At 45.1% G+C, this 25,395-nt stretch overlaps 1 protein-coding gene across 12 annotated transcripts in view; it reads left to right on the top strand.

Moving 5' to 3' along the window:
• CSMD2 (CUB and Sushi multiple domains 2) overlaps nucleotides 1-25,395 on the top strand; it is a 486,383-nt gene that overhangs the window by 358,436 nt on the left and 102,552 nt on the right. For all 12 annotated transcript variants that reach the window (XM_083625414.1, XM_083625410.1, XM_083625416.1 and 9 more), the window contains 9 exons: nucleotides 2,113-2,328; nucleotides 2,756-2,944; nucleotides 6,976-7,145; nucleotides 8,669-8,825; nucleotides 10,347-10,538; nucleotides 12,599-12,725; nucleotides 16,607-16,809; nucleotides 19,308-19,499; nucleotides 21,820-21,958. In XM_083625414.1, coding sequence (XP_083481540.1) covers nucleotides 2,113-2,328; nucleotides 2,756-2,944; nucleotides 6,976-7,145; nucleotides 8,669-8,825; nucleotides 10,347-10,538; nucleotides 12,599-12,725; nucleotides 16,607-16,809; nucleotides 19,308-19,499; nucleotides 21,820-21,958 — 1,585 coding nt within the window. The remainder of the gene's footprint in view (nucleotides 1-2,112; nucleotides 2,329-2,755; nucleotides 2,945-6,975; nucleotides 7,146-8,668; nucleotides 8,826-10,346; nucleotides 10,539-12,598; nucleotides 12,726-16,606; nucleotides 16,810-19,307; nucleotides 19,500-21,819; nucleotides 21,959-25,395) is intronic.

Below are 25,395 nucleotides of genomic sequence, written 5' to 3'. Positions count from 1 at the left end.
TTCCCAAAGAGAAGCACACTGCCTGATCCAGGGCATATTTACCCAGAAAGAAGCCTCAGTTAGATTAATACTAGAGATGTCAAGAGGATTTCTCTAGATCCAATACACTGAATGCAATTCCCACCCCCACCCCAAGTCATTCGCAAAAGCGGATGCAAATTTGCATAACATTTTCATATGTTGTGTGCCGTGTGTGCATTTGTACCCTTTTTCACAGATGGCTGGAAGGCCCCAAAATATATCAGCAACTACATGCAAATAACGTGTCTGACAGACTGAATCTCAGGAGGTGAAGCTTTCCCCCATAACTGTACCTCCATACTAAAAAAAGAAAGAAAGAAAAAAGGCTTCGTCTGTTGAATTTCTGCCTGACACACAGCTATTAAAGGCACAAGGCCAGGCATGGTATTTGCCATATTCAAAGGTGGCAGGCGTATATGTCAAAAGAGATTTCAGATTTACAGCAACTAAGGTTCAGATGGCCGTGCTTGGATAAATTGAAGCATAAATTGTTAAAAAGCAAACAGTGCATCCTAAGAGCATTTGTAGTGGTTATTTATTTATAATGCGTAATTACAGCGATGTTATGAGCATGGGTCAAACAGCCACCCTTCCCTTTGCTTTGCTTTTTTTGCTTTTTTCTAGCAAAAAAAAAAACAACACAAAAAAACTGAGCCTTTGAAATAGGCATACTCACTTAGGCATTTATACCAGCAGCACCAATCCACCCCCAAGGAGCCCCTTGTTTTTCCCAGGGGTGGGAAAGCAGTAAATCACTCCACATTGCTGCTATAATCTGCTTAATATCTCCCCAGCTGCCTCACCCCACCCCCCAAATAAAAACAACCCTAATATGACATGAGACTAGATAGAAACACTGAACTATACTGCAGGGTTTTTTTTCTCTCTCTCAGCCCTCCACCAGCAACACTGGACAATTTTGCTGGGCTGATGCAACCAACTCTTTCTCAACTGCAGCTGCCTCTTGCTTGCAACATGGAGGTCCTAATGGTGGCCTTTATTTGCATTAGAATGTTTTTTAAAAAATGTTTGCACACTCAGAACAGAAGTAAAATTGAACCTCAGTTGGAAAGAGCATGTGTTCCTGTCTGTGCTGCTACCTTTTGCTTTCTCTACCAGGGAAGATAAAAACGCAGCTTCTGTCTGTGGAGTCCCTTCACAGGGAGCCAGACGACCTCTTTTCTAATGTCTACTTCTAGAGAAAAGTCATAGAGTGACACATGCATCAAGGCAGGCCAAAATATAGCCTTCAAAAAAGGAGTCAGGGAGTCTGAACTCTAGAGATGGGACTTCTTGGGTAAGGCCTAGAGACTTGCTTTTTTAAAAAAAGACCTTTTCAGGAAAGAAAAGATTTCATTCCTCAGAGTCGGAGCCATCTTCTGAGTCTGGGCCCAATGCAGTAGCACTTCTCCACTGTACCTCCTCTCAAGCCCCAAGGCTTTTACCTACATACAAATCCCACCCCCAACAAAGCACAGCTGCATCCAGGTTCAGGGCTCTGTGTGAGCTGTGATTCCACACATGAGAGGAGAAAAGGAGTGCAGGTTCCACATGATGTTATATAAAGTGCATAGTTCATGAGTATCTCAGTATTATTGTTTGCTATTTGTTTAGAAGTCAAGTTTCTAATCCATATGACTGAAAGCAAAAAGTGAGAAAGGCCCCTAAATAAGGAACAAACAGGATGAAATGTCCCTATTTATTTTTATTTTTGTTATTGTTATTTATTAACTTTAATGCAGGCGCTGCTCCAATCAAATCAGCAGCTCCAACCTGCAGCTGCTTCAACTTCCTTTACATATCCCTGATATCCCATTTAGGTTTCCAGTGTTTGAGGCCAGCTCCTTGTCTTATTCCATAATAAGAATAAAATATGCAAAACAGTAAAATAGAAAAGGAAATGTTCGTTTGACTGCCTTGGCTGTCGTCTTTTCGGAGTGAAAAGCTGGTTCTTTGAAAAATGTTGTGTACCGTGGAACTCAGTGGCTCGGTGAATGGTCAATTCTAATGCTGCTGCTGCTGCTGCTCAACCATCTTTCTCAACACATATCTTTGAACTGGGGTGCCTCCCTGCATTGTGTCACTCCACAGGTGTCTTCTTCACCTTCCACACCTTCCACTTGGAGAGTGGCCACGACTACCTGCTGATCACGGAGAATGGCAGCTTCAGCCAGCCACTGAAACAACTCACTGGCTCCCACCTGCCTGCTCCTTTCAGCGCTGGCCTCTTCGGGAACTTCTCTGCTCAAATCCGCTTCATTTCGGACTTCTCCATTTCTTATGAGGGCTTCAACATCACCTTTTCAGGTAGGCACTGTTTTTCCTTTAAAACAAGGGTAGCTAACCTACAGCATTTATTCACCTTCCTAAATATTTTGATGTGGCTGTCTGACACACACACACATGGCCTTTTCTGCTTCCTCCTTAACTACACAATCCTTACAACTTTTGTGTGTGTGTGTGTGTGTGTGTGTGTCCAAAATGCCTCCAGTCACCAAAAATCAGGCAACTAATCTTTCAAAGGAACATTTGTTGCCCTTGCAGCTCTGACGTGACATGAAGGTGTTAAGTCAAGAGCTCAGGAAGTAGGAAGAGCCTTGTAGGAATGGGCAATGCTGGATCCTTATGGAGAATAAAGCAATGCGCTCTACATGGGGCTGCCCTTGAATCGTGGGAGAAGAAGAACTCTTGGCTTGCTCAGTAATGCCATGCCTGCTTTTTGTCTGTCTGTCAGAATATGACCTAGAGCCTTGTGACGAGCCAGAAGTGCCGGTCTACAGCATCCGCAAAGGCCTTCAGTTTGGTGTGGGGGATGTCTTAACCTTCTCCTGCTTCCCTGGGTACCGGCTGGAGGGCGTCTCGCGCATTACCTGCCTGGGCGGTAGACGGCGTGTGTGGAGTTCGCCTCTGCCAAGGTGTGTTGGTAGGTGGTCACGTGCTTTAATTTTGCTTGGGCAATCTACCATGTCATAATGTTACACGGGCAAATAGCTAGTCCTCTGTGGGGTTGTGGGCTTTCTCAGTGCCAACACGCAGGAAGCGATGGAGGGACAAGGTGGGGCAAGGCAAGTGAAAGGCGTATAGGAGGATCTGTCTTGCATTCTATTGCGCCACCCACATGTGGAGTTTCTCTGACAACAGGGAGCTGGAACATGTGCAGAGGAAGGTGACCAAGAGTCTGGAAACCAAGCTTTATGAGGAATGGTTAAGGGAGTTGGGTATGCTTAGCCTGGAAAAGAGGAGTCTGAGATGGGGTACGATAGCCATCTTCCAATAGCTAAAGGGCTGTCACATGGAAGATGGAGCAAGCTTGTTTTTTCTGCCCTGGAGGGTAGAATCCAAACCAAGGGCTTCAAGTTAAAAAGAAAGGAGATTCCAGCTAAACATTAGGAAGCATTTTCTGAAAGTAAGAGCTGTCAGAAAGTGGAATGGACTCACTTGGAAGGTGGTAGATTTTCCATCAAATGTTTTAAGCAGAAGTTGCTTAAAACATGTGTGATGTATGCTTTAGCTGAGATTCCTGCATTGGAAGGGGTTGGTCTAGATGACCCTCAGGATCCCTTCTACAATTCTATGGACAAGCAAAGACCTGGAGAAAGCTGGGTCGTCACATGCAGTTAAAACATTAGAACAGCTTTCCATCTGCACTGTCATTCCTCCTAAGCATAGGCAGGTGAAATCAGGACTTGGAAAGCATAGGTAGCTCAAACCATGGTGGCAAAACTCAGCAAATTCTTGTGATCAAATCCTGACTTAATAATCCAGAACATGAACAAGTGGTGTGCACCTGGTCCAAGCCCCTTTCTGGAAGCTTCGTTCCTTCCATCATGGAAGCAGGTGAACAAGCCAGAGCTTTATCGGAGCTGCCTGTTCTGTGCAAACCTAAAAACTATGGTTAATGGTCTACAATAGAGCTCTTTTTTTTTCAGCTGAAGGGCTTCGTTATCTAATAATTAACTCTCTGGGTGTCACAAACCTGTGGTGGGCAGGATCAGAGGCAAAAGATGGATGAGACTAGAGGCTGAAATGAGTGGAGCAAAGTATGTGGGTTACTTTCTACAGGAGGCTACAATCCAGCCACACAGTTCTTCTCCTTCCGCAGCTCTGGTGTTTTCCTGCTCATTAATTGAGGCCTATTCAATTGTTAGTTTGCTTATCTGCATCTTCTTTAGACTCTGACTTCAGACATAATAACCTCTGGATTCCCCTCCCTGCCATCCTTTTGCTCAGTACAGCTAAGTCTTTTCAAACTGCTAGTAGTTAGCTCTCAGTGGGAGGTTAGCCAGTTTTCCCACATTTTTTTCTGTTAACGATCAGCTAACAATGGATTTGTTCAAAGGGCTTCTTTGCCTGTACTTAAATAGGAAGAGGGGGGGAATCCACACTCCCCCCCCTCAGCGAATTGCAGCAGCAAAATTGCAGCCTGTAAAGACATTAGACATTATTATAGCCAGCTCCTCTTCTACTCAAGTTTTGGCTCTTGTCTCCACACCAGCCACCCCACATTCAGTGGCAGCACCTGCCACTTTCAGCTCAGTTATGGCAGATCTTCCCAGTTGGCCAGCTTCTCCTGCATCTCAGAGCCAGATCAGGTGGGCCCATGAATTCCCCTCCTTCTGGAAGTACTCTAGTTACAGGTGATGTTACAATGGAAGGTCAGCAGGAGGCTCTGCTCTTGCTTTGGTTGAGGAGCGCTCACTACACAGGGAGAGGAGGACAACAGAATATCTCCCTGATGAAGGAGAGCAAGCAGTTCACCAGCTCAATGACTCACAGGGAAGATCTTCCTCAACTGAATTTAGAGGAATTTCCTCATTCCCTGGAAACCTCTCTCAGAGCTAAGGTGTTCATGCAGCTCACTCTAGCATGAATCCAGTGCTTCAACCTCATTACTCAGCTGTCCAAAAGCAGCCTCTACTTCAGAAGACAGCATTGTTAATTCCTGAATTTCCTCCAGATATACTGCACCTTCTCAAGGAGGCTCTATTAGTAGATCTAGCTAAGGAAGTAATTTTTCCCTCGACTACCTCTCAGTCTCCAGGTGTTCTTCACCAACAATCTCTATTTGCTGCCCCCACTCCTCCACTTCTAGGAGGCAGCCTAGAGTGTGACCTTCATGCAGGGCTCCTAGTCCCACCTCAGGTGCTCTGTTTCCCCTGAAGACCTTGACTCATATCATCACGATGATGGCGATTATGATGATGAAGGCAGTGGTGAATCAATGCCATGTCTACTAGGTATAAGTAGAGCAATTAGGAGACTGAGACCCCTGTAGACATGCCAAAACATTTACTGTGAGCACTGGAAAATATGTGTGAATGTATTTGTGGACTGTGAAGCCTCAGAACACAAGTCTGTTCAGGACCTGGAGGTTTTCTTTTGCTGAAGATCCATTTTGCTGAATTAAATATGCTGAAGTGCTCCCTCGGTAATTTTGCCACTCTCAATAATCAGGAGCCTAATGAGTTCCATAAAGACACATGTGCTAATTGCACTTCTTAAAAGGTTGTGTTACACCAGATGCTAGCAATCCCTGGGTTGGCTGTAACATTGGGTGACTGTAGGAGACTTACACAGGGCAGCACATTGAAACGGGCAATGAAATGCTTTGCCTGCAGCAAGTGACACATGCAGATCTCTATTCCCACTTTGGTATATGCCTTCCACAACCTGGTGCTCTCAAAGCATTTTGGACTACAGTTCCCATCAGCACAACTCTTCCTGAGGCCCTGGAATGTCAATGCCAATCAGAGGTAACAATTCTGAGTCACATAGTCTGACCTGGAAGAAGAAGATGTCTTCCTATGCTGTCAGTGGTGAAACTGTGGGGAACTCTCAGGACCACTGTCTTCCTGTTGCCTTCCCTCGTCACCTTGGCTGTTCACAAGGGAATCTTGAGGTTGCCTTTGCTTTTACTGGAGCTGGGGGATATGGCTGGTTGGATATTTCAGTCAAGGTGAGGTTGTTTCCAGTCCCTCTGCTGGGCAGCAGGCTGGTCTTCTAGTGCTATAACTTTGAGTCCTGAGTTCCTCAATGTGTTTGTCATGGCCGGAAGGAGGTAAATTGTGTTATGGGAACTTCCCTGTAGAAGCCAGTTCTGAAACATGCAATTGCTGTGTGCATCAGTCTCCTTTCTGTGTTCCCAACCTCCTTATGTTGAATGAGGTCTGCAGGTCTAGTTACAGGTAGGTAGCTGTGTTGGTCTGCCGTAGTAAAATAATAATAATAATAAAAATCCTTCCAGTAGCACCTTAGAGACCAACTAAGTTTGTTTTTGGTATGAGCTTTCGTGTGCATGCACACTTCTTCATGCACACGAAAGCTCATACCAAAAACAAACTTAGTTGGTCTCTAAGGTGCTACTGGAAGGGGAAAAAAATATTTTGTTTTGAGATCTGCAGGGTTGGGGTTTTTGTTCTTGTTTTTTACTCACATTTGCCTGAGCTCAAATGGAAAGCTTTGCGTGAGCAGAGACTGTGCTTTATCAGTATCCTTTGCACAGATAGTTCTGCCTCTGTTCAAGTACACACAAGAACCCCCTGCAGATCTCCCCCACTCAGTGGGGACGTTTGGCACAGGGTTCGCAAGTGCACCTCTTCCACTGGGTTTTCATGCTCAGGGAAGTGCCTGAACGTGCCCTTGCTTACTTTAAAATGTGGTAAGCTGGTCCTCTTGGGGATGGAGGAAACACCATCCTTGCTTACCCTGCTGTGGGTGAGATCCTGAACTTCTCCAAAGTCCTGCCCCGATGGCAGTGCTTTCTTTTCTGTGGTTCATGGGAGTTTTAGCATGTGTTTGTGTTGGATCTAGAATTCTGTGTATGTGTGTAGATAGGAGAATTTGTGCACATCCCAACATAGATAGGGAACATACCAAAGGTGTGTGTGCTCACGCTTTATACTAGTGGCCCCTTCCAGAAATATTAAAACCCAACTACTCTGCATCTCTCTGTAGCTGAATGCGGCTCCTCTGTAACCGGCACTCAAGGCGTACTGCTGTCCCCAAACTACCCTCTGAACTACAACAACAACCACGAATGTATCTACTCCATCCAGACACAGCCAGGGAAAGGAATTCAACTCAAAGCCAGGACTTTCAGCCTGGAGGCCCGGGATGTCTTGAAGGTAATGGCTAATTATCTGGTGGGCAGATGAAAGGCTTACAATGAAGAAAAACCACTCATCTCCAAATGGATTAATCCTGAGCAGAATTTGCAACCCTGCCAGGCAGGAACCAGCTGTCAGAGTACAATTGCTTCCCAAATGTTGACAGCCTAGATTTTCTCAAACTTTTGTCAGAGAAAACATCTTCAAAATGGTGGTTGATGTTTCAATGAAAAGTTCTTGGTAAGGCACATCTGCCTCTTTAAGGGGACGAGCTGATGTTGGTGACTGGGCTTTGGGTTTCTGTCTGTTTTCCCAAAGTCCTATCCATCTATCATTTTATTTCATTTCATATTTTTTTTATAAAATGCTTAGTACTAAGGACTCATCTTTACCTCCATTTGCCCTGCCTCTTTCATCTGGGAAAGTGAGTTTTCTTCGTATTGCCATTTGTTCTAGTTTAATGCCAAAGAGCGAAATCCTCTTCAGTACACTGATTCACAATATACAACACTTTCCTTGGATTTGGGGTGAAGAGTGGGGCTTATTATGAGGTGGTTTACCACACAGGGAAATACAGAGCACCTTTAACATGACCTGAGGCCTCAGGCACTCTTTTTCATTAGTTTCCACCTTACATGTCCATCTTTCTCCTCCCCTCTCATTCTCTTCCTGTCTTCTTTCTCCTCTTCTGCCTCTCCCTTTCTGCTTCTTAAAAGACCAAGCAAAACCCTCCAACAGAAAAATAATGTAGCCACCAGGGGAATTCCAGTGAACACTATCTAATACACTTATGGGCCACTCACTGCAGCTTTTCATTGATTTATCAGTTTGATTGATTGGATGAAACTTTTTATTTGACTGAAAAGCTGCCCCCCTCCCAGTTAATCAGGTAACACCCTTGTTATGCAAACATTTTATACATGCATTTAATTGTGCTGTTTTAGTACTGACATGTTTGTTGACCTGGAAGGGCAGAATATGAATTTAATAAATAATAATATAAGCTGCAGCGAGTTCTCATTTCACCCTTATTCCAGAAAGAACGTCACATTTAGTATTGTGATTCCTGTGAGATATATTTATTTCCTCAATCATATGCAAATTTATGCTAATTTAACAAATAATCTGATTAATCCATTAAAATGCCATTAATTGGGTGATGAGGGGTATCATTTCCACCCCCCCCATGGTGACAACCAATTTCCCACAAAATGGGTGGGGCATTGTGGGAAATCTGCTCTAGGCACAGCTTAGCAGAACTTTAAAAACCTCTGGGAAATCTCACTTCTCTTCCAGCAACCCCTGAAAACCACCAAAAATATCTCCCATTTCACAATTAATGGGACTAAGAAATTGGGGAGGGGCATTCACTCAACTCTAATTGATATAATGCCATCAGTGTTTATAGGTAAGAAAAGCAGAAAATGAGCAGAATTATTATCCAGAAGAAGGCATTGGGTCAAGACAGTGCAAAGGCTGGGGGTGGGCAGAACTGTGGGGAGGAGCCCATCCTCAGTTGCAATTCTTTTTCCCTTTTCCAGATCTATGATGGCAACAATAACTCTGCCCGCCTCCTGGGCACCTTCAGCCGGACAGAGATGTTGGGCCTCAGTGTCAACAGCACCTCCAGCTCCATGTGGCTCGAATTCATCTCAGATGGCAACAGCACAAGTCAAGGATTCGAACTGCAGTTTTCTAGTAAGTTCATAGACAACCTTGCTGTGACACAAGGCATAAAAGCTGGGTCATCATCGTGTGGGACTCCTACGTTTCTTGCAGAGGCAGAAAACTGTTTCCAGCCAGTGGACTGCATGTCTTGTTCCCTAAACACTGTAGGACATTTTGACAGGTGGGGGGGGGGGCCTGGCCACTAGGTACATTCAACTAGCAGCCCGATGTTCCATCCTCTGAGCACAGCCCCTGGTTCCCATGAAGCCCCCCCCCCCGGTGTTATTTTGTAGTGCTTTCTCTCAATATGTGATCCCAAGCACATCTTGGGATCTTTAAACACCTGGTATGAATATCAACAAAGCTTCTGGCCATAGTTCTTTGCCTTGCTGGCCTCGGCTTCAGCCTTGCTTGTGTTAGCTAACAAATAGGAATGGGGCTCTTCCCCCTGGGGAGAAGCTGGTTAATACACTCTGGTTAATAAGCTCTTTTGCCTGTATCCTGACTTAAGCACAGGACAACTTGATAGGCAGAGCTAGCATGGTTGAGGCTGCTGATCAGTGAAGCAGCATTGCACTTGGAGCTGAGAAATGTGGGGTTTACTGGGCAATGCAGCCTGTGCTTTGGGAGCAGATTTTCTTCTCTCTCGAAAGCAGCTGTGAGGAACCAGAAGGCTGCATTTGAGAGCTTGTAGGTCACATTCAGCTCAAGGGCTGCTAGTTGCCCATCCCTATTTTGGGGCTTCAACAAATAGCAAGGTTGTGTGATGTGGTGGATCACCAATGCTTTATTTTCTAAAATAGGAGATGGTTACCCAGAAATTGGCCCTGGAAGTTCTGTCACCTACTCCAGATCTATTGCTGTTGCAATATTTATGTACTCAGCTGCAAACTCTTCTTTATTATTACTTGCCTGTTATTGCTCTGCTTTCCTTTGGACCACATCAGTGAAACTGAGAGAGGGGTCTTGTTGTCTGGGCAGCCCAGGACTTCCATACACACTGCCCAGGAATGTTCCCTGGGGAGGTTGCTTTGGTGCTGCTAAGACAGTGGTTGGACTTCACTCCCAAAGGTGCCTTCCATTGTCCCTTGAGACAGACGAATGCCAACTTTAGTTATTCCTTTTGCTTGTTAGTTATCATTACTGTATGCCTTCAGTGGTTCAATCCTGGCAAGGTTATGGCGCTGAGATCCTGGGAGCACCCAGATTATTGATTTATTATTAATTGAATTTACGCCTAACACTTTCTCCCAAAGGAGCCCACCAAATCCCTGGTTAAACAGGAATGTTGTCAAATTCCTTTTAAAATTAAATAACGATGGAGAGAGACGCTCTTTACTATGGAGAGCATTCTGCAAATGGGGAACCACTACTGAAAAGGCCCTGTCATGGGTCAGTGCCAATTGGGCAGGCCCTGGAGATAGTTCTACCAACAAGGCCTCATCTGCCAGTGGAAGTTGCAGTTGTGAGCAGGTTCTGCTAATGCAGTGGCGTGGATTGGCCCAGGCAAGGTCTCCAAAATAACAAGTTTCTTCTCTCTTCTGCTTTGAGGTTTTGAGCTGATCAAGTGTGAGGACCCCGGCATCCCGCAGTTTGGCTACAAAGTCCACGATGAGGGGCACTTTGCGGGCAGCTCTGTCTCTTTCAACTGTGACCCCGGCTACACGTTGCGAGGGAGCCGGGTGCTGGCTTGCTTGACTGGGGAGCGGCGAGCCTGGGATCAGCCACTCCCCATCTGCGTAGGTATGACTCCTCCCTTTGGTGTGACCACCCACCCACTTGGGTCACTTTTAGCATGAGTGCTGTGGGGCCATTGTCTGAGGACCTGGATGATTTTGACAGTGGTGGCTGGTGCCATTTGGGGCTGCTGCGGTAGAAGGCAAGAAGCCCAGACAGTAGGTGGTGGTAGAGCTAATGACAAGCGGAGCCAATTAATTTTAGCTTTGTCCCTGTTCTCCTCCCTACTGAGTTCTGCAAGGTCTGCACCTAGGACTAAGGAGCAGGGGGGAAGTTGATCAGTAGAGCCATCTCCTGTATTGGTTGTAAGTAGGAAGGCAGGCAGGTAAGGAAAGTTTGTATGGCAACACCTCTTTATGAACCAGTCTCCACTGAATTCAGAACAAGAGTAGCCAGTGATGTTTTAGACTACAGCTCTCAGAATCCCTGACCATTGGAGTTGTACTTCAAAACATCTGGAGGACACTAAGCTGATCTGCCCCTCATTTAGAACAATGACTTGCCCACTACAAAACAGTCCTACAGATTACCTTTCCCGAGTGTCAGGGTCTCTGGGATTCACATGTTTTTGCTTGGCTATCAGAGCAGGGCCTCCTGATAGTACCTTCTTCAGCTCAGCCTGCTGAACTCGTGGAGCTTGAACTGCAGAGCAACATTTCCAAGTCTGGATTTGAGTGCCGCTCTGACGCTCAGTCTGAAATCAGCTCTGAATGAGCCAAGTGCAATAGGAGCTGAGCACCAGCTCTAATAGTGGGAACCAATCAATGGAAGGGCTGTTCCAGAAGATTTACTCACTTGTGCTTCATCCAGTTCAGTTTTAAATGCTGGCAGTAGTTTTAATTGCTGCTGTTTCCATTCCAGGTTTCGCACCAGCCATTTTCCAATAACCTTCAGGTTAACTAGCCAATCAATAGGACCGGGGCTGTTTGTCTCCTTGAGTATACAATGAGGATATAAATCAAGCCCTCCACTTGTTGCAATATCTTGTTTTAATAGTTTGGCTACATCTGTCCACGTAAGAATATCTGTCCTTTTAGTTTCCAGCCACACAGGAGAGGAATTAGTGTCCATTCACTTGTGTACGTGTTGATTAGCAGTATGATAATCATTGCTGAATTTGAATGAAATTTACTTTTTCATCTATTTAGAGGACACTAGCTTGTTTGTTGGACATATCTTCAGGGCTGGGGGTTGTTTCTTCATAGAATCATAGAACTGTAGCTTTGAAAGGAACCACGAGGGTCATCTAGTCCAACCCCCTTTGGAAGGTTTCCATTGTGAGCCACAGAGGGCCACTTTTTGCATAAACTTTCTCAAGTGATTTTTTTGTATTGGTGAGCAAAAGTGCAGCTTCAGTCTCTATCCACCATGGTATCTGACATGCAAGCGGTAGTAGCACTCTGTGGTGAACATCTTCACAGCCTCAACTGGCTCAGTCCTTCCTCCCCTTGGGACAAGTGCTGCAATCACCTTGTGCTTCAGATTTGTTTACCTGGTTCAATGGAAGACAAAGATAATTCATAGTTGGAAGGGTGCTTTTTTTAAAAAAACAGATAAATAAATAAGGGTTACATAGAAATCTGCCTTCTGCCATCAGACCACTGTCCTCTTCTAGTTCAGTATTGTGGACAATGACTGGCAGTAGATGATGAGGGTTTCAAGCAGAATCTGTCCCGGTACTAATTGGGGACACTCAGGACTGATTATCTGAACTTTTAGATGCAAAGCATGTGCTCTGCCACTAAGTTGCAGCCCTTCTCTTTAGAAGGTTGTCCTCGCTCTGAATGAAGTGGAGGCAGAGGATGGTGGCCCCCTCAATATGGGGGGCTCAGCCCTCTACCTACAATTATTGAGGGGGTGAAGCCCCTTCTCCCCCCTATAGTTGGTGACGCTGTTCTCTATTATCACCTCCCTTGTATTTTTATGTACTGTATGCAGTTACTATGATCCCTTGCCTCTTGAACTCAAAGGGTTATACGGGGGGTGGGGGTGGGGGGAGTTGCCAAAGACTACTAAGCAAATGGCATGCAGAGCAGCAATGGAACCCCAGTGTTGCTATTTTTCAGCGGAGTGTGGGGGCAGTATCAAAGATGAGCCTTCGGGAAGGATCCTGTCTCCAGGCTACCCAACGCCCTATGACCACAACCTCAACTGTGTCTGGACTATTGAAGCAGAAGCTGGCTGCACAATAGGGTGAGTTCATGGAAGAAAAGTGCTTCTTCGCACCAAATTCTGCTCCCATAAAAGGCATTGATGACCACCAACTTGGGTGGCTTTAAAAGAGGATTAGACATATACGTGGGGGAGAAGGAGACAATCAGTAGGTACCAGCCATAATGGCTATGTTCTAACTCCCCTGTTGGAGATGCCATGCCTCCCAATACCAGTTCCTGGGCTTCATAAGCAGGGAGAGAATGGTGCTGCATTCAGGTCCTGCTTGTGGGCTTCCCATAGGCATCTGGTTGGCCACTGTGAGATTAGGATGCTGGACTAGATGGATCTTTAGCCTGATTCAGCAACATGGCTTTTATTAATTATAGATCTGGAATAGATTAGATTCACACTTCTCTAAAACAGGCTCACGATGTGAGATGGGGCAACCCACTCAACTCCCGTTCCCATGTCCCCTGGTGATCTAAATCACATCATGCTATATGCAGGGAACAGGTGCCCCTGTGTAGACCTGTTTGTGCTCTGCAATTAAACATAAATAAATAGATGAAAAAGCCTGTGCCAAAATAACCCAAAATCTCTGGCAAGAGTAGCTGGGTTGTGCAATGTGTGTGAATTATGCAAATTGACCATATTTGCATGATTTCTCTTACTTTGCATAATTTATTTTGCAATGTTTACTATTTTGCATAGGCAGAAGGTTAAAAAATAGGACCTCAAGCTTCATAATCAGTAAATTAATCAACTATTTTGTTTCTAGTTGATTAATCAGTGGCGGGTGGGCTAGCTTTAATCATAGAGGCAGAGAGTTAATGCCATACCTATTGATTCTTTTGAGGTTAGTTTCATCTTTGTGCCTGTTGCTGTAATAGGGACTGGGAAAAGAAAAGAAAAAGGTACCAGATTCCCAACCCCGCAAAAAACTGGTTGTCATGGTGGGTGGCATGCAACTAAGTTTTATTCAGAGAGGACCCACTGAAATTAATAGACCTAAGTCGTGTTCATTTATTTCAGTAGGTCTACTCTGAAAAGAGTCCTTCCATCCAGGCACCAATCAGTTTTATATATTCTGCAGAGTTTATAGCAAGGATTACTTCTGGAAAGATCTATGTTCCCAACTGCAGTGTCTGCAGCCCAGAGGCTAAACATACTCTAAATTGTGATTCTGGCCTAGGCGCTACTGTAAGGTTACCAGATTTTTTTCAATGAATCCAGGGACACTTTTCAACTTCGATAGATTTTGTATGGGGATTGATTTGTAAATCCAGGGACTGTCCCCGAGAAATGGGGACATCTGGTAACCTTATGCTACTGGCAAAAGGAAGTCTTTGAGTGCCCCAAACAGGAAATCAAAATACCAAAAAGAGGTTTGAGCAAAGAATGCTGGATCCTTCCTTGTCTGCCCTCCCATCATTTCCTCTGCAGTTTCTCCCCTTCCACTCAACTTTTTCCCAGTCTACACTTACTCCTAATATTAGAACCTAGCTGGTAGGGGCAGGGTATGTGTGTCATGACACTAAACCAAGGTGCCACAGTGGAAGGGCCCATAGAGCCCAAACCCTCACAGGCACCTTTCCCTGGACCCGAGGAACTGAGGGCCTCTCACATCACTTTGCTAAACCAACAGCACACGGAGTGCACCAGATGTGGGGGCATGTGGAGAAGTGCTTGTCTTCAGGCCAGAGGGATGGCCCTTTTAGAGTTTACAGTCCTCCAACATAAGGGGTGGAACTGGAGGCAGAAGTTCAAAAGACTTCACATCCAGCCCTCCACAGGTGTAATTGCCCTACTGGGAGCTCTCCATGGTGCTGCTTTGCCATGAGGTCACCACCTTGGGACCAGAAAAGGGAAGGAGGGGGGAGGGCTTCAGCGAATGGACAGCAGGGGTTTCAAATGGGGTTAAGGAGCTCTGTGCACCCTTTTGGTGATATAAATGATCAGCTCCCTGTCTATGCTGAATAAAAATCCCTTGATCCCAATATACTACTGTAACATTGCTATTAGCCAAAATCACTGTTAGTATTTTACACCTACGTTAATCAAAGCGATCAGCCTATCATTTTCAGCCCCTGGATCTCTTGCCTCGCCCATAGATCTGTGTGCATGAGGAGGGTCTCAGCAAGAGGGCTCTGCTGCATAATCTCATCCCACCTGCCATTCAGATTCGTTATCCTCAGGTGGCTCCCACTCTTGGTCTGAATCAGAGTGCTTAGAAGGAACCATGACAGGACGGTTGATATATGTCAAAGGAGGCCCCGTGTGCAAATCATGGCTGGCAGATTCTCCTATTGTGACATCACGAAAGTGGGTCTTCTCTGTAGTGACACTGACCCCTTAGAACGTCTCTTCACCGGTGTGGTGTAGTGGTTAAGAGCGGTAGTCTCATAATCTGGGGAACCGGGTTCGCGTCTCTGCTCCTCCACATGCAGCTGCTGGGTGACCTTGGGCTAGTCACACTTCTTTGAAGTTTCTCAGCCTCACTCACCTCACAGAGTGTTCGTTGTGGGGGAGGAAGGGAAAGGAGAATGTTAGCTGCTTTGAGACTCCTTAAAGGGAGTGAAAGCCGGGATATCAAATCCAAACTTTTCTTCCTCTTCTTCTTCTTCCTCCTCCTCCTCTTCTTCTTCTTCTTCTTCTTCTTCTTCTTCTTCTTCTTCTTCTTCTTCTTCTTCTTCTTCTTCCCTATGCTCATTGTGGCAGGCTTTAAACAGCTACTGAAAACTTACTTATTTTGTCAGGCTTTCCCTAGGACTTGCTTTTCTGAACTCACTGCTCAATATCTGGAGAAGTTGTTGGACTACAGTTCTCATCATCCCATACCATCCATGATACTGGCTGGGGCTGATGGAGTCCAACAACATCTGGAGGGCTGCAGGTTCCCCATCCCCATATTAAGTGGGACAAGTGTGTATGAGAGAGAGAGAATAGATACATACTGATGGATAAACAGATTCAGTCACTGTGAGCGAGCTGTGAGTCCCCTGTAAGTTCCCTCAGCGGGAGGAAGGATGGGGTTCTTGTCTTTTAAGATGTTTCAGAGAAGTGCCAAACAATAGTGATGGGACCTTCTTCAAAGCCTCACATCTTCCCTCACTGCTTTTCCTCAATGTTTTATTGCATCTCGAGTACAAACGTTGGCGAAAATACAAATATAACAAGCATATTCAATAAAAAGTCAGAGAGGTTTGGGCCGCCTGAAAAAGCAGTCAATTAATAACCATTCAGTTGTCTGACATATATAATGCATTGCCACAGTACCTATTATCTCGAAGATGGAATTAAAATATTGAAAGTGCCGTGCCGCTGCGGCCGCCGCCTAACAGAGTGGAAAAGAACACCAATAATAAAGAAAACAGAAGTGGTTGTTAAACTTGGCTTGAAGTGTGTAGAGGCATTTGGAAAAGGCAACTCCTTTTCTCCCTGTTCTTTTCTGCTTTCTGTAATGAGCTTATCTTGAATTGAATCTTTTTGTGACTGTCCAGTTATCCCTCTCTCTTCGTAGCAAATACCCAATTTCCTGTCACCGTGAACTGTGCTCCTCTTCGTGTTCCTTTTAACCAGCAATCTCATATTATTTTTCCACCCTAGTGACTTGTTTAATGCCAATTCCTCCCCCACAACCCAGGAATCCTGAGGACAACTGTGCAGTGAAGGGAGTGGGAGGAGATATGTAACAAAGTTTTGGGGGCATTCTGATCAGGCTAGAGTTGACCACTGTGAGAGCAGAATACTGGACTGAATGGGCCAATGGCCTGACTCAGCAGACTCTTCCTATCTCCTTAGAGTTCCCAGGGCTCTCTGGGGGAGCCAAGGTAGTTGCAGTTTTGAAACTTGCAAGTCTATAGTGCAGATATAGCCTTATTGTATCTGTTCTCTCCTCCACCTCTCACTTTGCATGGCAGCCTCCATTTCATGGTTTTCCACACAGAGGAGTTCCATGATGTTCTGAGGATCTGGGATGGGCCTGTGGAGAAAGGGATTCTCCTGAAGGAAGTCAGCGGTTCCACTCTGCCCAGTGACGTCCACAGCACCTTCAACTCCGTGGTCCTCCAGTTCAACACAGACTTTTTCACCAGCAAGCAGGGTTTTGCCATTCAGTTTTCGGGTAGGTCTGATAAACAGTACTAATCATTTGAGAGTGTGAGGAGGGCAAGAATCAGATGGAAGCACCTTTCCTCATCCTGTCATGGGCTTTAGACCAGGGGTCCTTAGGTGCAGAATCTTGAGCACTAGCAGCACACCAGTAGCCCTTTTTGAATTTGTACCATACTCTGCACTCTGCACCTCAGACCCATAAGAGGCTCAGGAATGTCCTGAGGAGTGCCCCCCCCTGCAAAAAACCCCATGAACACAAAGAATCAAACATCAGCATAGAAAAACACTGGTCCTTTAACTCCCCAGGTGGAACTCTTGAGCAGCATGGCAAGATAGGGGATGTTGGCCTAGCTGCCTCAGCAAAGGGAATGTGTTCCCTTCTTCCCATCCTCCCATTTGAAGTGAGGGCAACACAAGGGCCTCAGTTGCCCTCAGTCATGTCACCAGGAAGCTAAATCTGGATATACTGTGCTGTGATGTTATTTGCAAACAGGTATGAAAAAATAAGAAACCTCTAAGATAGTAGAGAACATTTCATGACCTTTCAAAGCTCATTTCCACAATGAAAATTCCATCCTGAGAAAATGTGTTACAAACCAAGCAAACAGAAACACATTTGCGCAGGAGAGGACTCTGAGAAGTTTATTTGGTGCACACCCAAGGGTTCATGGGTCCCTGGCTATGCCTCTTGGGCCCCAGGATCAGCCCAAGTGTGCCATAAATGCTTTCCAAACCCTCAGCACTTTTCCTCCACATTGCAGCGAATCGTCAGCAGTCGTGTATAAGGTGTTGAATGATCTTATTTGAGTAACCGCTGAGAAGCACCTGGGGACCCTCAGTGTTCCCCCAAACAAAGCCATTGCTTTGTTCTATTTTTAATAAGCGTACTTTGGAGTCTCTCTTTTCAACGGGCTGCTTGCTGCTTTCAGCACCCCCTCCAATTAAGAGGTATTCTGTCTGTTTTTAAAGCCTTGGGCACTGGAAAGAACAAGAGTGAGTTTTCACTTAACATAACATCAGATTTCCCAAGTTCCTTCCATAAAAAGGTCAGGCCCATGACTACCTCTGAAAGCTGGCGGCAAAATTCCTCTCCATCACTTAGTAGGAGCATCTTTTTGCAGTACAGTTTATTTGAGAGCATATGGTTGACATAAGATTGTAACAAAATGCCATGTAGGATTAGCAGATGCCCAGGCTTATTAAGTAAACATGAACGAGTGCAAATGTACATCAGGCTGAACTCCACGGAGCACACTTGAACTTGTCATCCCCTGCAGCTTTTTCCCAGCTGCAGAGGCAGATGTCATCTGTGAAACGAGTGATATTGTGTGCTTGAGCACGCATCCCTGTGCAAGCTCACACACACACGTGCACACCAGAGTTTGACGTGAGGATGTGCAGAGTCACCAAAGCCTGTTGTCAGTGCCAGGCTTTATGCCTTACACTGAAACAGTGACAGCGCATCTAAGCATGTGCAGAGTGTACTTCATTGCCACCGAGAAACCAAAAACAGAACATCTAGGCTGGGAGGAAGGGCTGTCTGCACACAGGCAAGAAGTTTCAGGCAGTGTTGTGGAATGGGAACACCAAAGGGGACCATGTAGCATAGATGGCCTGGCATTGTTGTTGTCCTCAACCAACAGGAGGCAAACTTCTGCAGAACTTTTGAAGTGTAAGAATGCTGATGTCGCCTAGTGGCTAACTATGGTGACAAAGGGAGCCAGTGTGGTGGAGAGGTTAGAATATTGGACTAGGAGTGTGGACATCTTGCACCACACTTTTCTTCTATTGAGCAGGATGCAGGGAAACCTTGCAGCCTCATCCTTCTAAGTCCGGAAAGTGGCAGGCAGTATAAATACCCCCAGATTGGCTAAGACTGGTATGCACTCTAGGAACTTCCCTTGAATGACAAGTGACACATTCAGTGTCTGAGATGCGCTGTTCAACAATGTCAGACTATGGGTGGAGGTACCTGAAAGGAGAGTCGTGTTCTCCAGCTCAGGATCCCCCACATCTGGACTAGACTGGAAACAGAACCAGCGAAAGCTGTGGCTAGTGGAAGCCCCTGTTCTGTTGACTAGGCAAGAATAGAAGCCTGTGTCCCTGGTATATGCTGGTATTGGCCAATATTGCCTGACAATCACATGTGCTCTTATTTTGATGGCCCTTCTCCCTTTGCTGCCTGTAGGGAACCTTGAGCACCTCCAGTCCACAGTACCTCATTTGGCCTTTCTAGGTTTAAGCCATGGGTGGGGAACCTTTTTCAGATCAAGGGCTGCATGCTAGTGTTGGATGGGGCCTGAAGCATAAGAGAACAGGGCAACAAATGTGAATTTTGCCCTTGAACAGTAGTCTTTTTTCTACACACACTTGCACACACCTCTCTATCCTCCCTCCAGCCAAGAGGTTCTCGACCCATGGTTTGAACTGTGAAATCATTGAGAACTGGTTAATATATGAGAAATGCTGTTGCCTTAGTTCACTCACTTTTTCCCTTCTTGTTTTCAGTGTCCACTGCCACCTCCTGCAATGACCCGGGAGTCCCACAGAACGGGAGCCGCAGTGGCGACAGCAAGGAGGCAGGAGACTCCATCATTTTCCAGTGTGATCCTGGTTATGCCCTGCAGGGGGACGCCAAGATCAGCTGTGTGCAGATTGAGAACAGGTTTTTCTGGCAACCTGACCCCCCCACCTGCATAGGTAGAGGCTTCAACTTGGCTCCCTCTGAAGTTGTCCAGCAGCTAGAGACAGTCACAGTAGAACCAGCAGGAAAAGGAAGTGCTTAGCCCAGCTTGGATCGCTTCTCTGCTTCATGAGAACTTAGTGTGGAGCAGGGCCAGAGCTGCAATCTAGTGTAGTAGTAGTAATAATAATAAATGAATAGATAAATTATTATTATTATTATTGTACATTGTAGCACATTACTGTGTGAAACAGAATATTCTTAATCCTACCTGTAGAATATACAGTGGTACCTCGGGTTACATACGCTTCAGGTTATATACGCTTCAGGTTACAAACTCCGCTAACCCAGAAATAGTGCTTCAGATTAAGAACTTTGCTTCAGGATGAGAACAGAAATCGTGCTCCGGTGGCGCGGCAGCAGCAGGAGGCCCCATTAGCTAAAATGGTGCTTCAGGTTAAGAACAGTTTCAGGTTAAGAACGGACCTCCAGAATGAATTAAGTACTTAACCCGAGGTACCACTGTAGTGTGGTTTAAACAAATACAAGCTGAATCTTGAAATGCATTTATGGGGAGGGGGGAGGATAATTTATATTTATATTTACTTTTGTATTACAGTTTGGTATGATTTTTATTTTTATTTTTTAAAAAAGATGTTTCACAGAGGTCTTTCCCTTTTGAGCTGGCAAGTCAAATGAGTTGGGAGGAGAGGACCCAGTAGCTCTGGCAGTGCTGAAGCTACAATTCCCTCTCATCTTCCAGGATTTTGTGTTGCAAAGAGATGATTGTAGTTGGTGGAGGGGGAGCATTTTCAGTGACTGGAGGGAGTAAATATTGTGAGGAGGGGGATGAAGAGCACAAGGGCTTTTGTCAACTGCCAGCCACTATTATTTTCTTCACCAGAATGGCCCAGTATGATGCTGTGTCATGAGGTGGCATCATTCTGGGGCATTCTCCAGAAAAGAAAATGGTGGGAGCAGTTTGGGTGAATTCCACATCACCCAAATTCACTGAATTTCGAAATAGTGAAAGAGGAAAGAGCAGTGTTACCCCTCTTTTTTCACCAAACCGGCCTCCCCGTCCCCAGCCAAAAGTTAAATGCATGCACACACAGGTCCACACTGTATTAAAATTGTCATGCCAAGTACACCGAAGCAATAAATGTTCAATTAATGGCCTAATTAAATGTTAGCTGTCTGTGTCATCCTCTTGTACTTAATTTGTATTTATAAAATATAATCCCAAGCAAGGGAAATTAATTAATACCCTTTCATTCTAAAACTAATTTAAAAAGAAGGTCAGGAGTTTTCTGTTTCTTTTCTTTCTTTCTCTGTTTTCACTGGAGGGCAGCTTATGGGTTTCATTCCTTTGTGAGTGACTAACTTGATAATTTGACACCCAACCCAACCAATCGTAGCCAGATAAACCACTGCTTTGGAAAGTTTTGGAAAGGTGAAACTATACATTATTTTGGCAAACGTGCTCCAAAAGGCATGAAAATGCCTTATGGCTGGGTTCAGGACCCTGGACCCTCCAGGTGTCATCATGGGAGTTGGCGTCTGTCAACATCTGCTGGGCCCATCTCTGCCTTATATGGAAAAGAGCTATAAGCAGGTTGAAGGGCCACATAACCATTCCTATGAAAATCCCTCTTGCTGAGACCATCTCACCCCACAAAACCTCAACTGAGCTCTGCTTTTTTCTGTGTTTTGAGCCTGGCTGGTTGGAAATTATTTCAAGTCATCCAGAGGGGAGCATGTTGTTGGAGGGAAAAATGTCATTAGCAACAAACCTAGGAAGATATAGGGATTGTAGAGGAGGAAGACGCTCCTAAGGTTGCTAGGTAATACTCAGGTCCTTAAAAAGGTAAAGGTAAAGGACCCCTGACAGTTAAGTCCAGTCACGAATGACTCTGGGGTTGCTGCGCTCAGGCTGAGGGAGCCGGTGTTTTTCCGCAGACAGTTTTTCTGGGTCATGTGGCCAGCATGACTAAGCCGCTTCTGGTGAAACCAGAGCACCACTCGGAAATGTTGTTTACCTTCCCACCGGAGTGGTACCTATTTATCTACTTGCACTTTTTGCCGTGCTTTCAAACTGCTAGGTGGGCAGGAGCTGGGACCGAGCAATGGGAGTTCACCCCACTGCGGGGATTCGAACCGCCGACCTCCTGATCAGCAAGCCCCAGGCTCAGTAGTTTAGACCACAGTGCCACCTGCATCCCTACTCAGGTCCTTAGACTGCTCCTAAGTTTTTCCAGTACCTGAAACAGATGCCTTGCATGTGTGCATGAGAAAGAGGCTCTGAAAGATAAGCCTCATGTATGCCTTCTCTTATAGCTCCCTGTGGTGGGATCCTGACTGGGCCTTCAGGAGTGATCTTGTCACCAAACTACCCAGAGCCTTACCCCCCAGGAAAGGAGTGTGACTGGAAGCTGACAGTCTCTCCCGATTATGTCATTGCCTTGGTATTTCACACGTAAGTTCTCCAAGTTTCTCTTTCTTACCAGGTAAGGATGGGAGGGGAGGTACCTTCTTCAGTTTGCTGCTATACTTTGAAATTCACACTTCACCAAACTCCGTGATGCAGCTCTCTAGTGTATATGAGGAGAAAGCGCTCACAAAATATGAATATTAGAAGAAGAAAAATTACAAAAATGCATTACAGGAGAGGGAAATGGTTTGCAAATATGCAGACACTTGGCAAAACTAAGTACAAAAAAATCCACACATATTAAGAGAAATACGCGTGGAAATAAGAATTTCACGTGAATTTTTTTTTTTTTAAATGCAAACATATTTGAAAAATTGGGGAAAAATGGGGGGATTTAAAAATCATTTGGGAAAATGAAAAAAAAGGAGCACCCCCCCCCTCTGTGTTAATCACCATGTATTTTCTCTTTTCTCCTGGAGGCAGAGTTTTAGGACTCTGAAGTGCCTGGGGCACCACCAGTGCTTTAGTGATCTTACATGATTCTGTATTCAGTTTCCAGACTTGGTTCCGATCATAGTGCAAGTTCAGTTTGACATATTTTTTCAATGTGCATATTTCCTTTTCTTTTTCAGGTGTGCATGAGTGCATATGCAGATTGAGGAACACATCAGACGTAAAGGAATCTTGATGTGATTATGTGCTCACATCAGGAATCTGTTTTGTGTGGTGGTTTTAATCTATGTGCTCATGCCCATCTCTTACCTGTGTAGGGAGGGAAAGACACAGGTTGAAAACTGCACATGAACCAATTCCAAAATAAATTTTGAAAGGAATGACTTCCGTAACACACTTCACATTTATTGCAAAAGGGGGAGGGGGTGTCATTAACATCAGCAGTCCTCCTTACAACAATTGGACATCTGCATTTCTGCATTGGCCCCTTAGCTTCAAGTAGGATATTCTCAGTCACTGACTTCTCCCCACTTAAATAGATGCATTTTTTTCTGTTACTATTTTTTTGCAAATTTGAGCAAGGAGGAAAACCGGAATGAAGCTTGGGGTTCATTCTTGTAGATAGAACATTGAAATAAATCAAAGATGGCTGTCCTCTGCAACACCCACACTGAAAACTGAACGCCTTTGATCATATGAGATGCTTTTTAGCCACCATCCAAAATGGCTGCAGGCATTTGCTGGAACTTCAGCTGTTAGAAAACCTCCTTACTGACAATGCTCTGAGATCAGACAAAGAGCTTTTGTAACATTGGTCAGATTTTAATTCTGCTTTTGGCAGGGTGAAGATTTTGTCAACAATGATAAATCTTTTCGGGTGGGAACATTCCTCATTGTCACGGTGCAGATTTTTGTCAACAGTGATAAATCTTTCTGGGCAGAAACATTTCTCAGCCTAACTTTTGAGTTCAGTTTCAGCTGCTGCAAACTTGGAAATGGAGGTGGGAAATAACGAAAGGGTTGTAAGAGTTGTTACACAGATATGCTTTGCTTTTTCTTGGAGTATTTGTTAACCAGTGTGTTGCCAGTGTGATAAACACATTAGCCCAAGTTGAAACCCCAGCTTGTATTATCCTTATTTGTTAAGGCCCTAAAGATGCTATTTTGCTCCCCATCTCTCCTCACCACCTCATTTGCTGAAGTGAGAACAATGGGATGGGAGGCACAGTGTAGATCCTGCTTTGCAGTAGTAGCACTTTACAGATCCACCAGGAAGCCTTTTATGCTGCCTTTTTGCTGGCAAGTGACAACTCATATTTTTCCTACAAGTATTCTGAACCAGTGGTGTAATGGCTTTAGGGGTTGCTTGTGCGTAAGTTACCGCTGCTCTGGGCTAGTTGCCTGGTTAAACTGTTTCTCGCTGGACAGCCATCCACTCCGTGGCTGTTCAGTCGCTGGCAGAATCCATCAGTGGGCGTTTCTTGAACCTCTTCCAGCAAAGAAGTTCTTTGACGCCAAGTCGCCGCCTACTTTCCCTGCGCGAAAGTCTTCTGCGCAGGGTGGGTGTGGGCAGCGGAGGACCTGTGCTCTCCTCGCTGGTCTCCTGCGAAGAGTCCTGGAGCCTCCTCTCTGCTTCCCCCATCGGCCCCCCTCTATCCCTGGTGTTGCGCTGATTTTCTTCCCCAGCTGGAGACCTGCCTCTCTCCCTGCTTGGCCCCTCTCCAGCATCGCTGTGGAGCCTCGCCTCCTCCGCTAGTTCCGATGGCAGTTCCCTGACAAGTGGATAATACACTTGTTTGCATATATATATATATATATATATATATATATATATATATATATATGTTTATTAAAGCAGTATCCTGTCACTCTTCCAAATGAATCCCAAGGAAGCATGCTTTGTATTTTCCTTCATGCTGCTTTTATTGTGTATCAGTATAGTGTTGTTTTAATGTGAGAGCCCTTTTCATGTAAGTGGCCACATGAAGGGTCAACACTGTAATGAAGTAGGGGATGAAGGGCTTTGCCACTGGCCTCATCTCCAAACTTCCATGTCTCCTTGACTTTGGTTCATTGGTGGACAAAAGTCTGAAAGGTGAGGTGGCTCTACCTAGGGAGTCTCCACGGCATGATTTGGAGACTTGCACAAATTAGAGTTCCATATTGTGTGGATAAGCCTTTGCAAGGACATCTGCCTCCCCTTTAAACTTTTGCCAAACACGTGGAGCTCAATGGAGCAGGGCAGGGCAGTTGCATGACATTGGGGTGTGGTTCAGGAGGCATAATCCTATTCCTCTTCTCCACGGTATGCCTCCACATAGAGGGCCGATGACTGTAGACTCCATCTCAGTTCCAGCAGATCTTCAGGCCCTTTCTGAAGCTGGTGTTTACATTCTGAGGCTGCATTTTTAAAAATCAAAACATTCTATTTGATGGGCAATTCCCCCCTCCCCATCTTGTGTTGTAAATCTTAGCATGACCGTAATAGAACCTCCTACCGGCTACCGTTCCATTCCGCAGGCTCTGAGAAACCTTCACAACCATTCACTTTTAAGCCATGCCAGCACATCTCACCGGGTTCCATTGGCACAATGAGTTTGTATTTCTGGAGCTTCTGCATTGGAAGACCTTCCACATTAATGCAGTTCCCCTTTTTCTATCTTGAGTCACGCTCCCAATTTCAAAGAGCTATTTTATCCTACTTCCAATTTCTCTGTTTAAAAAAAAAAGTTAAGTTACCTCTTGTATGACGCAAACTCTTATGTGACCCATGGGGTTTCTCTCTACACTCAAGAGTCCAAGTAAAAGCTATTTCAGACTTGGTAGTTAATTGCCATGGTGATGTTTCAGTCATTGGTATATTTGGATTTGATGCTATTTTGAGCAAAACTGAAATTAAGTTTCAATTTTTAGTTGCTGTTGTTTTCTTCTCCCCTATTTTGAGCTTGAATTTTTATTATGATGTTTATTTTATGGCTGCTGGCTAAAAATGATAAAGGTTTGCTGTGCTGAAACCTGTCATTATTTTC

This window comes from Podarcis filfolensis, assembly GCF_964270895.1.
Source record: "Podarcis filfolensis genome assembly, chromosome: 8".
Classification (NCBI taxonomy): Eukaryota; Metazoa; Chordata; class Lepidosauria; order Squamata; family Lacertidae; genus Podarcis; species Podarcis filfolensis.
This window is presented reverse-complemented; position numbering and strand designations above follow the sequence as displayed.